Here is a 15,450-nt window from a genome sequence, read left to right as displayed (position 1 = left end):
CAGTATTCATTTTGCATAATTGCTCATCTTAGTAGATGACTAGCTAACAGGTAATGACACCCTACAACAAAGATAGACGTTTTGCAAGATTAAGTTGGATTTTGAGTTGTTTATGTGAGAATTATAATATTGAAAATATTTAACAGGAGTTTAAAATTCTTTTTATTTTTTTCAAAGATGATTTTTAGATTGAGAACTCAGTGCAATATTTAAAAATAAATTCAGCAAAGCAAAAGTCTCAAAATAAGACTGGATAACTATCCTAAACAAAGTTGTTTTATTTTGATTTACTTACACAAACTTTTTATCCAAGCTGATCAACAAGCCAATAAAATATGCCGGCTGTGCATCATGCCTGTTTACCTAAAACATGGAAGTTTATACAAAGTTCAATCTATACTTATGTAATAAGCAAATTCTTATAAAAAAAACCTACATACTCATGAGGTCCCTATTTGGAGCCTTTTCTAAGAACAGATTCATGCAGAAATTTTGGTATATATTCAATGTTACGTTTTTCATAGAAATAAAAAGAAAAATATGCATACTATAAAACAACCTGCATTTACAAAACCAATATCTTAAGTCATTCTCTATACTATCTAATGCCTAAAGTAATTGAACCTTTAATTGAAGTAATTAAAGGTTATTGAAGACATTCTTTAAAACAAAGTTGCCATTTAGGCTTATGCAACTAAGGAAACACTTCTTCATTCACATATATATTTGTTCAGTTTTAAGAAATATCCTGAGAATTTCAAACCAAGGTGTATCCACAAACATGAACATAAGTCAGGCTACATTCAAACTCAAAAGAATTTCCATTCTTTCATTACTATTCAGCTTATTTTTTCTGCTCTCCCTCTTACTTCTTTTCTGGCAAACAATGAGGATGTCATGAATATGTTTAAAGAGAAAGATTGAGCCAAGCAGTCTTGGAAAAAATAAATTACACCTTCACTGTTAGCCAACAGTTTGGGTATAACCACAAAAGATTTTGATGTGAATAATAAAGTTGTACTATCTACTAACTGACAATTTGGTCCAGCTGAGACAGATTTTTAAATTAATAATCAACCTGCACTATACAGAGTCCAAGATTGATACATAACAACTAGTTAAAAATCTTAGTCTTTGAAAACTGTTTCTGGGTTCTGTGATTCTGTACTGAATGGATCTTAAGCAATCATGTCATTCACCTCTCTTATGGCCAACACCTCTCTCCCCTCCTCTGGCATTCACATCTTTACCTCTGACCTTAGAAGTTTCCAATTCAGCATATAACATGAAATTGTCCCTCAAGGTACCAATCATAGACATTATCTTTGTTTATTATATGTCACTGTTTCATTCTTAAATTAATCATATTCTTACATATTTCCATAGAAACTTCTTTTCACTTTCACTTTGAATAGAAACAAGATCACCAAAGTTCCTCTTGCAAAATTCTCGTGCATTGTCCATGGTTTCCTTCTCTTTGCTAAAATAGTACTGGTAGTCTTTGTAAATAACCCACCCATCTTCAGTGACTGGTGGATCTGAAAAATTAATGAAAAAAGGTGATGACTATTATTTAGATGAATTCAAGAATTTGGCATGTATGGTACACAAAAGTGAAAAAGGCAGATTAGCTATAACTGATCTGAGTTCCCAGAATAAGGGGATGTTTATGCCAAATACAGATTGAATTATTTAAGGCCAGATATGCACTTTCTACCAACTCCGTATAAAGTAGCCACTTTTTCTTCTCAACTAAGTTCCATGCATCATTATTGGGTAGAACTCCCGATGTGACTTTCATCAGTAGGATGGCATTGCTGGAAGTCTTTACAGACAGGCACCTGTGATGTTCTAGGTTCAAGGGTTGGAAGCTGAGCAAAATCAGCTTTCATCTCAACATAACAAAGAACTTGGACTTTGCTGGAGAATCCAGGAAGCCACATACCAGGAGAGCTCCTAAGTCTTCTTCCAAACCATGGAATTCTAGGGTTCTTTGCTGTAGAATGCTGAACAAGACCCCCCAGAGATATCCAGGTTCTAATCTCTGAAATCTGTGAGTGTTACCTTATATGGGAAAAAGTACTTTGTAAAGGCAATTAGATCTTGACATGGAGAGACAATCTAGATGATCTGGGTGGACCCTAAATGTAATCACAGGGTTCCTTAGAGAAGGAGGCAGAGGAGATTTGCCTGCAGAAGCAGAAGGCAATGTGACAAATGAAACAAGATGCTCCATTTCTTGTTTTGAAGATGAAGGAAGGGGCCATGAACCAACAAACACAAGTAATGCACCTCTAGAAATTGGTAGAGACAAGGAAATAGCTTCTCAAGGGGAGGTGGGCCTGCTGATACTTTGATTTTAGCCCAGTGAAACTGAGTTCATATTCCTGACCCCCAAAACTGTAAGGGAATAAATGCACTTTTCACCAAACAATAAGCTTGGTGGCTTATTGCCTTAAGTCACCAAGTTTGTGACAAGTTGTTACACCAGTCATAGGAAACTAATACATGTGCTAAAGAAGAAACCTGGGCCTTGAATTAGATTTGTGAACTCTTGAGGCTTTTTATTATCATGCCTTATATTTGTACATGTGAGCATCCATCTGGAGGGGGAGATCCAAACTCTCATGAGATTCTCCAAGATATTAAGAACCTCTGCTCTCCACCTTCCTAGGATAAGTATTTTTTTTTTTTTTACTGAGAAAGGAAAGAGGGGGAAAGGCTGTCAATAGGGAGATCAGGAAATAAACAAACACCTACTGTCTTGAGGAGCTGGCGTTGGTTCAGGTTTTGGTGTTTGTCCTGGAAAACAAAAGAAAATTAGATATTATGTATGCTTGAACTTCTATTACATATTCTTCTAGTTTCACTATTTTCGTGGGTCAATATAGCTAACAACTTAGCTGTCCTTTCTCTGTCTCTCCCTCCTTCCCACTTGCCAATTCCCCTATCATGTTATGGAGGAGGAGAAGTAAGTAGTTAATTAACAGTTCAACAGATTAGGTACAATAACAGTCACCATAAAATGGGACCCAGTTTTCAGGAACAAGTAGTACCATATAAAGGAAAGAAAAGAACAAGAGTTTTGGAATTGGAAAGCCTAGGTTCAAATCCCAGACCTGGGTTTAGACTGCTTAACTTTTAATTTTGTCATCTACAAAAAGGAGTTAGTGGTATGTGTGAAGAGGTAGGGTAAAATATTTGAGTTACTGTTATTTAGAAGAGACTCAATAGATGTCATTTTTACAGTCACACATTTTCTAATTAGCTGTGAAAATACTTAAAATTTCATTACTTAAAACCACTAAATATGAACTGTTTATTAATAAAAAAATTTCCTTCAAAGAATCTTATTTTTATTAAGTATGTATTTTACTGAAACTTAAATGAAATCTTTCTTTCCAAGTAGCTAATGATATATGAGAACTTTGTTAGAATCTGATTAAACAACCAGCTTCTGGTTTAATGTACTTACAACTGCAAGAATAGAGCTACTAATAATACATAAGAAAAACCAGTCAGAGGCAGCTAGGAGCCCTTTAAAGAAAAACTGGCCATTATGTATTCTTCCATTCTGAAAACTTGAAAACACTAATCTAGGCAGGAGTAAGGAAAAGAAGCAGATAGCAGGAGAGCAAAGTAGCCAGCATTCCCCAACAGCAGAGGGCAACATAGTTCCATTTATGTTTACAAAGGAGGAGGAACTTAGCTTTAGGTATGTTATGGTTCAAGGGTGGGGCTGTTTATCTTAATGTAAGAACCTAGATCCCCTGCCTCAATGCCTGACTTGTATATGTGGAATTTTCTAACAGATCAAGATTAATACATGCATTGGTATTTTTGACCATCAATAACATGGTAGGTTTAATAGCACCAGGGGCCTCAAAATGGTGCTTGTTCTTTGTGTTGAACATTTACTAAAGGAATCAATCCTTAGACTATTTGGACTTAGAGAAACTTTCAATTACTGGATGACTATGTAGGTCAGAGGGTGAAAATTCTGAAAAATAAATGACTTTTTCATTACCCTGTACAGAGTAGAACACCCACCCACACCCACCACTATAGAACCTGAGCCAGAATCACAGCTCATGGGAACTATTTTGGAGGACGTGACTCTTGTCCAGGATTCCCGGGTGGCCTTTTGATCTTCTGTTCCTTTAGAACATTTATCTGTGCTCAGTGACTTCATTCTTATCCTGTGAAATGGTGGCCCCTGCCAGATTCCTTACTTTGTTATTTTGTTTGTTTGGTTCTGCTAATAAAGGGAAGATATGGGGATGTCAGGAGGTTAGTTCTCTAACCTCAGATAAAAGAGACGGTAGATTATCATACCTTTTTGTATCTGGCAAATCCAATTATTCAGATGTTCACAGTTAATATCATTCCAGGACATACCAGGGTCACCTTTCAACTCACCACAGTATTCAACATTTTGATAATTATTAGGTTCTCCATAAGCCCAATTTTCATATGAAACCTATGTCAGAAACATTATGTTGCAACCATTAACCATTTATATCAGACCAATGCCAATAACCTATCCAAATAGGAAAGGAAACATATATTTACACTTTTTAAATCAATTTACTTTTCATTTTCTTCACAATAGCTTTGTTTTAAAGGCAAAGTCTGTGAACATGGGTGGGAAAGCAACAGCTTTCATCACATGGGAACTTTTGAAGTTGAATAAAGTGTGTTATTAATCATAAAATGTTCTTCATTCTTACTAAATAGAATGGATCCAGGACCACAAAAGAGGGACTTATATACAGGAGAACCTTGGCAAAAAATGCTCCACTTCTCAGTACTGGGAGTTCCTAAATCTGTACCCTTTCCTAAGAGATAATATTTCAGTATGGTGTTGATGTTGGAAATTTTCTCTTTATCAGATGGGTAGGATAAAGAAATATAATTAGTTCTTTTTATAAAAGAAAAAGACTTATGAAAGGTTGCTAACAAAACTACCAAACTTTCAGTGAACAGTGGAAATAAATGGGAGGGCTATTTTCAATGTGGAATCAAAGCCCACAAGGTTTTAGGCTAAACATCATGATCTATTTTCCAGGGGTATAAATTAAAAAACCCAGATATCAATGGAACTGTCAAATAAGCCACCGTGACCAATGCCTTGACAAGTTGCTAGTGGGTGTGAAAATGAGGCAGAACCGAAATTACCAAAATCACTTCCTATGATAACTAGAGGGTCACTAACATAACAATGGGCAATATGGCCAGCATGTGCCACAAGCTCACTTCTCCATTCCTGAGAATAAGGAAGCCCAACAAAGCCTATTAATGGATTATCAAAAGTTATTTCCAGTCTCATGATCCTTAAAGGGCTATAAAATCTCAAGTTTTAAGAAGTCTATTTGCACACCAATTTTGCACAACAGAATGAATACATGATTTTATATAAACTAGAGGAATGAGTTTTCTCTCTCTCTTTTTTTTTTTCATCCAGTCAACCAAGGGTACACCATGGGTGAAAAGGAGAACTATACTGGGACAGGGTCAGAATAATGATTCTAAAATAGCATTTGTTTTGCATAGAAAATGTTTCTTGCTATCATAATCTATCTTACCAAAAATTTGGACTAAGCCAAAGACAACATCAAAATAAATACATGATAAAGTAAGAAAATGATATATTAAGTCAAATTACTCACAGGAGAACCATCACTCCAAGTAAAGCCCTCTGAAGGACTTCCATATGTCAGTCCCAACCAAAATAGTTCATGGTAACTTCCACTAGCCCTATAATGTATAAGACATAGAGAAGTCTTATGCCATTTCATGAAACAAGTTTGGTTACCTATGAGGACTAATCAAATTAGAAAGTTACCTCCAAAACATAATCAGTACACAGGTCAAGAGATTCAATGACTGAATATAAGCATTATGTAAGAGATGTGCATTTTGGTACAAGCCATAAAGATACTGAATACAAGCTACCATTAGAAGATAAGTAATTGTAAAGCATGGAAAGATAATACTTTGTTTATTCATTTAACAATATGTATTGTGTGTCTTGTACATTTATAGAGCAGTTTATCACAGGATTTATACCTATAAAATTGGAGTATATGGAAGTGAAACTAGATCAAAAAGGGCCTCTGGATTTGGGACATGACATACTCACAGTAGCATTAAGGGTCAACAATTTCAGAAACAAGAATTTTCATAATATCAGCATCAAATAGGTAAAAGAAAGGAGCATTATATAGAAAAGATACTTACGTCACTAACCGCCATATTGTTTGCTGTTCATCTTTGTTAGTGATACTAGCTAGATCACCACCCAGAGCTCTACAAAAATCTCGAGATTCAAACCATGTTTTCTTCTCATGTTTTCCTTTTGCAAACAGCTGAAGATGATAAGAGTTTCAGAAGTTATTTTACATTTCAGTGCTTATCAAATCAAGAGAGATAATTATTTACTTCTGATGATATTTCATTTAGAGACAAGCAAGACATTGCAATGGCTCCAAACAATGTAATTTTCTTTGCTGACAATCAATTTAGGAGTAGATATTTGGGTAGAAAAATTTGGGGAGATGATTTTTCTGAGAAAGCCTTAGAAAATAAAATTATTTCATAGCATAGGAGAAAGTAGAGTGAGGTATTAAAAACTGTAGGCATATTGGTTAGGCATATAGACCATTGTAGAGGACAGGAATAACTTGTTTAAATATAGAAGAAGCACTGAGATGGGGAAAAAAAGAGAACTTTTGATACAGAGAAAGTAAATACAAACTAGGAAATTTTAAGGCAAATAACCTCCCTAAAATTAGGCCATAGTCTGTTACCCAGTTTAGCTTAAACGAATAACCTGAAAGTCTTTCAATACATTGTGGGTGGTATCCTTCAAAACTACCTTGTCTTTTTTCCTTATGTTTGTATATTTTTACAACTATTGGATCATGCCACAAAAGATTTATCTGGCAGAGCATCTAAAAAGATGTAAATTTAATAGATTATGTAATTTAGGAAATATATTATCCAGAAGACTGTAGTGAAATGGAGTCCACAGTGACCTGGGAAACACCAAACATGCAAACAATATAGCAATTCATTGTATATATCAACTTTAATAATTTTCATGCACTGTTTCTCATGAGTCATAACCCTCACTATCACAGGCTTGTGAGATTTGCTTCCAGTGGATTATGGCTTCCCAGTTGTCCCCATGCAACCCAAGGCTGCCTTCACCTTGACCCCAGCTTGAGCTTGCTGCACAAAGTTGCCTTGAGCAAGTTTCCACATTAGTAACTCCCAAGACCCCTGTGAGCACCTCAACTTGCTGGACTGTGATATAAAACTTTATTTTGTTAAACACATTTACTATTTGTATTACCCAGGTGAATACTATCTCTTCTGGAACCCTTGGTTCACTGCCCAGCTCTGGAGAATTCTGCTGCTTCTCTCAAAATCCTGCAACACGTCTCTACAGCCTACCACCCTCAGGTGGGTGGCTGGGTGTAGGAAGAGCCTGGCCTTTGTGTGGTAACTCAAAAGTTTCCAGAGGCAACAATGAGTATCTGATTTTCTTTGTGTTAGTCCATTTACAAAATCCTCTCTCTTGTCTTGACCAAATATATTCCCTTCTATGTAAATTATGCTTTTAGACCTGACTGGCTAATCTGTACTGAACAGCTCAACAGTCTCTATTGCTATTAGTACAAGTTATCAACCCAAGTAGCCATCCCCTTTGAGTTTGAGAAGACTAAACAATTTAATTCTGACACGTGTTAATAATGCCAGTTTTTCCACAGCTTGTACTGTCTTACTGGGCATACCATGGCTATATGCCATTGAAAGGAATGAACAAAAGGAACCCTGAGAATGGGACTCTTCAGAGAATAATATCATTAAGTTGTAGATAAGTACACTTCTGTATTTATCTAAATAAATACTACCCTTCTGTATTTGTCTGAATAAGTACACTTCTGTATTTGTCTAAATAAAGCCTTTTCTAGAAATGATATGACTTACAAGGAGAGAAAGAAAAAGGCTCAGGTGCTCAGTATTGGGATTTTGTTTTGGTAAATAGAATACATAAGGGAAAAAGTGGATGGTCCAGCCTAGGAATGTATAAAGTAAGAGTAGGATGTCAAACCATCACTTAAAGGGCACCAAACAGCCATGTGGTGACGCCTTTACCTCCCATCAGGCACAATCATCAAGGGTTAAATGAGAACAATGAGGCATTACCTCTAGGATACCTGTGTGGCATTACTGGAATTTCATTTATCAGTTCAGTTACCTGAAAGCTTGAGCTTGAAGACCAGGGCAAAAATGAGATGCAATGGGATAACATGAGGGGGAGCAGAAATTTCATTATGATGAAAAGTGGGAGCTCAGACCAGGGCAAGAAATCCTGGGAGAGAGGGACAGGCAGCAGGTGATGAGGGCACAGCACGGTGAGGCTCCGGGGGCTGCCTCTGTGTTGTGTGTGGTGTCCTGCCCTAAATGCAGCGGGTCATTAGCATGCACCTGAGGAGAGCTCTTTAAAAACAAGCCATGCCCAGACCCCCTTCCAGATAAAATTGGAATTTCTACAGGGGAGCCTGGCATTGTGGGTTTTGGTGGTTTGTTTAAACTCCATAGGTGATTCTTCAGGCTGAAGTACATTCCACAGCCTTTATTAGCTTAGCAAGTAAAACTGACCTTGAAACACAAGTTTCTTTTACTGCTGCCCCAATCCTCTGGACACTTGGGCTCAGGAGTCGTCGTGGGCTCTGGGGGGTGAGTCACTCCTTCTGCCCAGTGCTTACACACAAATTTTGCTCTCTCTTCACATCTCAGAACATCCCACAAGCCCCCTGCAATCCCAGTTCTCATGGCAACACACCCTGCTTTTCGCCCTGCATTAAATAGATGGTAAATACATATTAAAAACATATTAACACATAGATTAATACAAAATTATTGAACAGGTGCTACTGAAGGCTGACAATGCTCACAGAAGACAGTCCAAACCTGAGTGTCAAATCATGTGGGAAAATCTACATGTGATGGGAAAATGCAGAAGAGAGATACTAATGCTGTTATTTTAAAATATACTGAAATCTTACTGCTTTTTAGAACATTGAATAATTAAACAGGGATCACACTATCCAAATTACTGATTTATTTTCTTTATTGGACAGATGAGAATAAAAATTAAAAGAACTCCTGAAAAGACTAGGACTTGGTAGGTCAAGTAGTAAATTCATACCCTGGAGCTGGTAGCCCTTCCTTAGCTTGTACCCAGGCATCCAGGCTTTCCACCCATCCCAGGTGTTGTCATACCACGTGAATAATGAATAATGCCATTTGCTGTCATACTGGCATATCATGCAGGCAAACAGTATTTCAGTCTATTTCAGAGACTACTTAGTAGGAAAGGCACATCAAAATTTATCAGGAGGCATAAAATTGCACAGATTTGGGAATTAAACAGATTAGTCTAAATCTGTGTACACATACTTTCTAGTCACACAAATTTTCTGATTCTCAGTTTCCACGTTTTTAAAATGAAGATATCTAAACTTACATTACAGGTTTCTTATAAAAATAAAATAAAATTCAAGGCATGTAAAGGGCTCAGCAGGGTGGCACATGCAAGATACTGAAATAAAGTGCTTCCCTTGAGCACTATCCCTGGCTCCTCCAATCAGGCACACTAATATTGCTATTCACTGTTGCACTGAAAAGCTTTGTATCCCTTTACTATAGCTTTAAGTGTTTAGAAACAACCACTTGGAACATCTGTGGCTACTTAACATTTCATCAATATTTTTCAAATAGTGCAGTACCAGATAACCTACTAGTTTTATCTTTTGTTTTCTTAGATCCCTGCAAACTAGTTGGAAAATTAAAAAGAGAGAGACAGAGAGAAAGAGACAGGGAATGAACTATAGAATAGTGAAAGCAAAGTTAATTTACCTGGCCTTTTTGGGAAGGTACATGGAGGGCTACTGGGCTTGGCCTGGTGGACTTGAGGGTGAAGGAAGAAGGCAGACAGAAGTGCTGTGCTTACCTGGCATGTCTGAATTCCAGTGGGTGAATCGAACCTCTTCCTCAACAGTCCATTGAAAGGTTCCCTTGTTTTGTACATCTGAAAGTCCTGTCCAGAAATACCTTTCAGGCCTCAATCCAACCAAACTAGTCAGAAAGGCTTGTTCATATCTTTAAAAAAGAAAAGTTACTGAGTTTTAGGAACATAGGCATTTTTCTAATTATCAACATAAAAAGTATCTCAATTATATGTTGGAGCTATGATTTGTTGGTAACTCAAACATATGATTTGTTGACATTATATTCATATGTCATTTAAATTATGCAGGTTTTCACTAAGGAAATGTGTTCTTCTGAAGGAAAAGACCATGGAGGTGAGTGAATAAAACAGTCCATATACACGCAAGCCATTTCTCTCTATTATTCCTCACCAGCCTCTCTGCCCCTCCTCAAAATATGAGAACTCTGAAAATGCACAGAAGAAAATTATAGCATTTTAAAATACATTGTTTAAAAGTCAGTCCACTTTTCAAATATTTCAAATATTTCAAAGACTCCATACAATTCTTGGTTAAGGAAGTTGAGAGGTAACATTATCGAGGATAATACAAATGGAATAACCTGTGTGCACATTCTCCTCAATTTTCATTCTCATCTCAGCTCTCAAACAAAAAAGAAAATTATCAAGAAATAAAAGAAGCAGAGATGTAATATTTGGAAAGAACTGGGAGCAAAATCATGAGTTCCAACATTTTCTCTCCCTTCGGATCTCATCTATGTATTTGACATAATCTGATAATACAATTTGGTTAGGAAAGCAACCAAAGTTTGTCGTTATCAACAAATAGACAATAAGGCAGCACCATGGGCAACAGCCTCTCTTTGGAGCAAGACAAAAGTGGTGGCCAAAGTTTCCAGGCACAAAGGGAGGTGTACGTGCCTTCAGGAAGAGCAGAGAGGGGAAAGGAGAGGGGGCTCCAATAACAGTCACTCTCTAGACCAAATAAACTAAGAAGTTAAAAGTTCCGAACTTAATTTTTCTTTAATGTGTAAAAACCAAATTTAACCACACTTAATGAGCTCCTGAATATAAATATAATAGAAAACACATGAAAAAAAAATCTAGAATATAAAATATAGGGAAATCATTGCTCCAATAGACCAAAAGATCAATTATGGTGAAGCTCAGAATATATCTCTATGATATTAAAGATGTGCAGCTCATCTCCGTGTCATTAGATAAGAAGCATGTGTTCTGATTTTCAGATGTTAGCATTATATCAGGGTGCTTACAATATATTAGACATTTAATTGTACATGAAAGGAGATGGGGTCAAGTACAAATTTCGTTTTATAAAGACTACACAAATTCTATGACAGCTTTCATTTTCTCAAAGGATTTTTTTAATATCAATAGCATTCTCTACATTTTATAGGGTCAGCCTTGAATGGCCAGTAAATATAACTTATTCATTAAAACTCAGTATGTTCTTACTTTTTTACTGCAAATCAAATGAACACTTTAAATTTCTTTTGTTTCTTCTTAGCCTAACCAGCTCTGCAAAGAGTAGGGGGAAAGTAAATAAATACTAAAACCTCAAAGAGGTATGGGACTCTAGAGGTCAAAAGTTACCAAATAAAAAAATCCTCTATGTCCATGTGATTTTTCTGGACTTACCAATCTAGTAAACCTACCAAAGCAGAGCAAAGAAAGGAGTGGAAGAATGGAAAGGATGAATAAAATATTCAGGAAATCTCTCTGCCCTGTTTTTTGGTGGAGGTAGAGGTAAAGATAGTAGGGTTTTTGAACTGACAAATTTTACTTACTTTTTCTGCTTTAAAAAATTTGACATAGACTATATCAGAAAAAAGTTAGATCTATAATTGTATTTACTAGAGTGTTAATAGAACTATCTGATTAGAGCCTGTTGATACTTAGGCTTTTCTGAAAATGTTTCATTACATATTTCCAAGTAAAATTAAAATAGTTGCATACCGGTCTTCAATAGTTGTTAGATAAGCCTTTTCATTTCCACAGGTTTGATTTGCTTCTGTAAATGTTGAAAGTTTGTTTCCAATCAAATAGCAGTAGAAGCCATGTCTCTTCCAGTCCTATCAATGTTAGCAAGCAGATTATGATGCATATTTATTTGATAACATTATCTTAATAATTCCTGTATCATGAAACATAAATCAATAAACAATAGAAGTTTCTAAAGAACTCAAACCCAAATAATTTGAAGTGCAATGAAAATCATTTATAGGAATAAAGAAAATAGTAGCAGATGGTTCCTCCTATGACAAATTAAGATACAAAATTGGGGGCAGGGGACAGTCATTCTCTCCACTTCTGATCATTCTCCAAAAAAATGATTTGTGAAATGTTTACCAGGAAACTGACCAGAACGGCTAAGATTTCAGTTTTAAAAGAGGCAACTTTAGGAAATAATTTGCACTCTTGCAAGCCTAGTCACCTAGTGAAGCCACTAGTCGATGCTGAGTATAAAGCTGTTATCATCTAGTCACAAGAGGACACTTATCACACTGCGGCAACATGATTTGGCATGGTTCCTCTCCTGCACTTCACACAGGAATGCTAAGCAAAAAAAATAACAACAACAAAAAAAACCTATACTAGAGCTTGAGAGAAGAAGAGGGATCTCTAGGTACCAAAGATAAATAGAAAACTAAAAAGGTGAAATGGAACATGCACAAGCCAAGATTGTAGCTATCCAGTCCTGTATCAGCTCTCGATTAAGTTAGGTCTTAGCATCTAGGGGCTGGGTATGAATGTCCATACAGATTAGGATATTTGGCCATCAGCCCACCTAAGGCTGGTGGAATAGAAGTCCTTACATAAAGATGGTACCCACCAAAGGTAGCCCTTCTGAGAAAGGAGAGCTAGAAAGCCCATCCCACAGAACCAGGAAATGCCAGAGTCTAGTCATCTGGCTGGGGTTTTGGTGCAGGGAAAAATTCTTCTATTTGAAAATAAATACCAAGTAGAATGTATAATATTTCAAAAAGTGGGATAAAGATATTCAGTAGAACCAATGGAATGCAGTAAAGGAGAAAAAGGAAGAAAACAGAATGGTTAGCAAAATAAAGCACAAAATAAGGTGGTAGAAACAAATCCAAATACAAAACAAATCTAAATGTATGTTGCCAGTTCAGAGACAGTGCCTCAAATTAGTTTAAAAACAAAAATGCAGGTATAGATTTACAAGAGGCATTCCTGAATATAATGACACAGAATGGTTAAAAGCAATCAGTTGGAAAAAGATTTCAAGAAAATACTGTGCAAAAGAAAGCTTATTTAAAATTGACTGAATGATTAAAAAAAAGAAAAGCATTATTATGAAAGAAGAAGTAAAATACTGATTCATCAGGAAGCTATCACACAAATCAAAGTATATAAGGCAAAAATTGACAGAATTACAAGAAGAATATTTTGTCAAGCAGATGAAATATTTCGAATATTGAATATCTGGATATTATAAATGCTAAATTTTATCTAGGTGACATATATAGACCCATAAGCCCAATAATCAAAGATAATTCTGTTCAAACACACATAGAATATTTAAAAAACTGACTCTGACCTAAACTATAAAGAAAATCTTAACAAATAACAACAGAAACTTTATGTAATAATAATGAGGTGAAATTAAAAATCAATGGCACTTCCCAATTATTTAGAAACTAAAAAACAAACAAAACCCCCATCACTACCACCAAAACCCCCACCACTCTCAACACACACACACACACACACACACACACACACACACACACACTTCTAAACAATTCATGGGTCAAAGAAATCTTAAAGGAAACTGAAAATTGGATTGGATAATGAAACTCAAATTGGATAATGAAAACACTAAATAACAAAACTTGGTTCCACCTTTTATTTCTCTAAGTATTTTAAAATACATTCATTTTAATGTTATATCCATAATTCCACCATCTATAGCTCCTGGTGGTGTATTTTATAATTCTGGATTTCAGACTTAACTGTGAGATTCCTTCTCAGCCTGGAAAAGGGATTTAAATTTGCATCTGTCAAACATCCTGGAATTTTAGCAAACTCAAGACCACTTAATATTATTCTTAGCTCATGTTTTCCCTCATAGGTAGCAGTGAATTGAAAACTGAATCCCAGATCTGTATGACCACAGGCCCATCCATGGTTCTGTATTCCCAGAAAGACCTCTCTCTCACCAAGTGCCCAGGTTCAGACAAAAAACTATCTTGTCAAGATATGTCAAAGAAATAATCAATCCTCCCATGTTTCCTTCCATATGCTACATCTATAGCTTTTCTTCTTTCTTCCTAATTACAACCCTTAAATAGAATTCGTGCCTCATATCGAATTTACCGAGTATCATAATTCCTCCAGGTGGTAAAGATACCTCGAGACAAGTGCTGGGCATAGAAGCCACAGGGCATAAATCTGCAAAGAAGTAAAAAGCTAACCTTTGCAAACAATATGGCTTCTCTCTCACTTACCAACTTTACATTTCCCTGTATGGCCCCGGAAGATGACTGGTTAGCCAGAGACGGGTAAGATTCCTCAAGGGAGGAACAACCTAAGACAGGCACAGTCGCAGGGGGGCCATCAGGTGAGAATTTGGGGATCAACAGAGGTGAGGCTCAGAACCTCACCCCCCCTGCTTTGAGAGAAATCTTCTGCATCCGTGGATGTCTTGCTGCCCTTGTCTAGCCTGGATTAATACTTAGTCCATAGGCACACACCTGATCATCTGATCTATATTTGCCCTCTTACAGCACTAAACTATGTTTTCTACCTTTATCTTGCATCTACCTACCACTTCAGCATTTTATTAAAAATAAAAATAATAATAATAATAAAGGGAGAAATGTGGGATCAACATATAAATCAAGTACAAAAATCAAACGAATATTCATTTTTGACCTGATTGTTTATAGGTCATAATGCGTGATCAAAACCGAAAGTTTCTGTGATGAATGCCCTTGTACTGTTCACCATGTAAGAATTTATTCACTATGTAAGAATTCGTTCACCATGTAAGAACTTGTTCGTTATGCTTCAGAAGATTGGAGACTGATGAGAATTAGACTTGAGATGGATTAATGATTGTACATTGAGCATTGACCCCCCGATACTGAATTTTATTGTTGTTAACAACCATTTGATCAATAAATATGAGAGATGCCCTCTCAAAAAAAAAAAAAAAAAGGAAAAAAAAAAACTATCTTGTCTTCCTTGGCTGGTGAATGGCTTTTTTTTCCTAGTCTTCCAGCTCTTTGGGAAAGTTACTGCCTTGAGCAGGCTTTTTTTAACCTGGCCAAAATATTTCATGTCTCTGAGCTTCTGTTTCCTCTTTTATCTAATCAGGAATATAATATATATCCTTTAAGATCACTGAGAGTATAATAATCACATTCAACAAAGTTGATGAT

At 36.1% G+C, this 15,450-nt stretch overlaps 1 protein-coding gene across 2 annotated transcripts in view; it reads right to left on the bottom strand.

Moving 5' to 3' along the window:
• Positions 1-15,450, bottom strand: part of MRC1 (mannose receptor C-type 1) — a 102,210-nt gene that overhangs the window by 39,163 nt on the left and 47,597 nt on the right. For both annotated transcript variants that reach the window (XM_073229164.1, XM_073229165.1), the window contains exons 10-18: positions 11,999-12,114; positions 10,025-10,173; positions 8,671-8,867; positions 6,241-6,368; positions 5,670-5,757; positions 4,336-4,480; positions 2,761-2,802; positions 1,375-1,538; positions 296-363 (exon numbers count right to left, since the gene is read on the bottom strand). In XM_073229164.1, the coding sequence (XP_073085265.1) occupies positions 296-363; positions 1,375-1,538; positions 2,761-2,802; positions 4,336-4,480; positions 5,670-5,757; positions 6,241-6,368; positions 8,671-8,867; positions 10,025-10,173; positions 11,999-12,114 (1,097 nt within the window). The remainder of the gene's footprint in view (positions 1-295; positions 364-1,374; positions 1,539-2,760; positions 2,803-4,335; positions 4,481-5,669; positions 5,758-6,240; positions 6,369-8,670; positions 8,868-10,024; positions 10,174-11,998; positions 12,115-15,450) is intronic.

This window comes from Manis javanica, chromosome 2 (genome assembly GCF_040802235.1).
Source record: "Manis javanica isolate MJ-LG chromosome 2, MJ_LKY, whole genome shotgun sequence".
NCBI classification, from domain to species: domain Eukaryota; kingdom Metazoa; phylum Chordata; class Mammalia; order Pholidota; family Manidae; genus Manis; species Manis javanica.
This window is presented reverse-complemented; position numbering and strand designations above follow the sequence as displayed.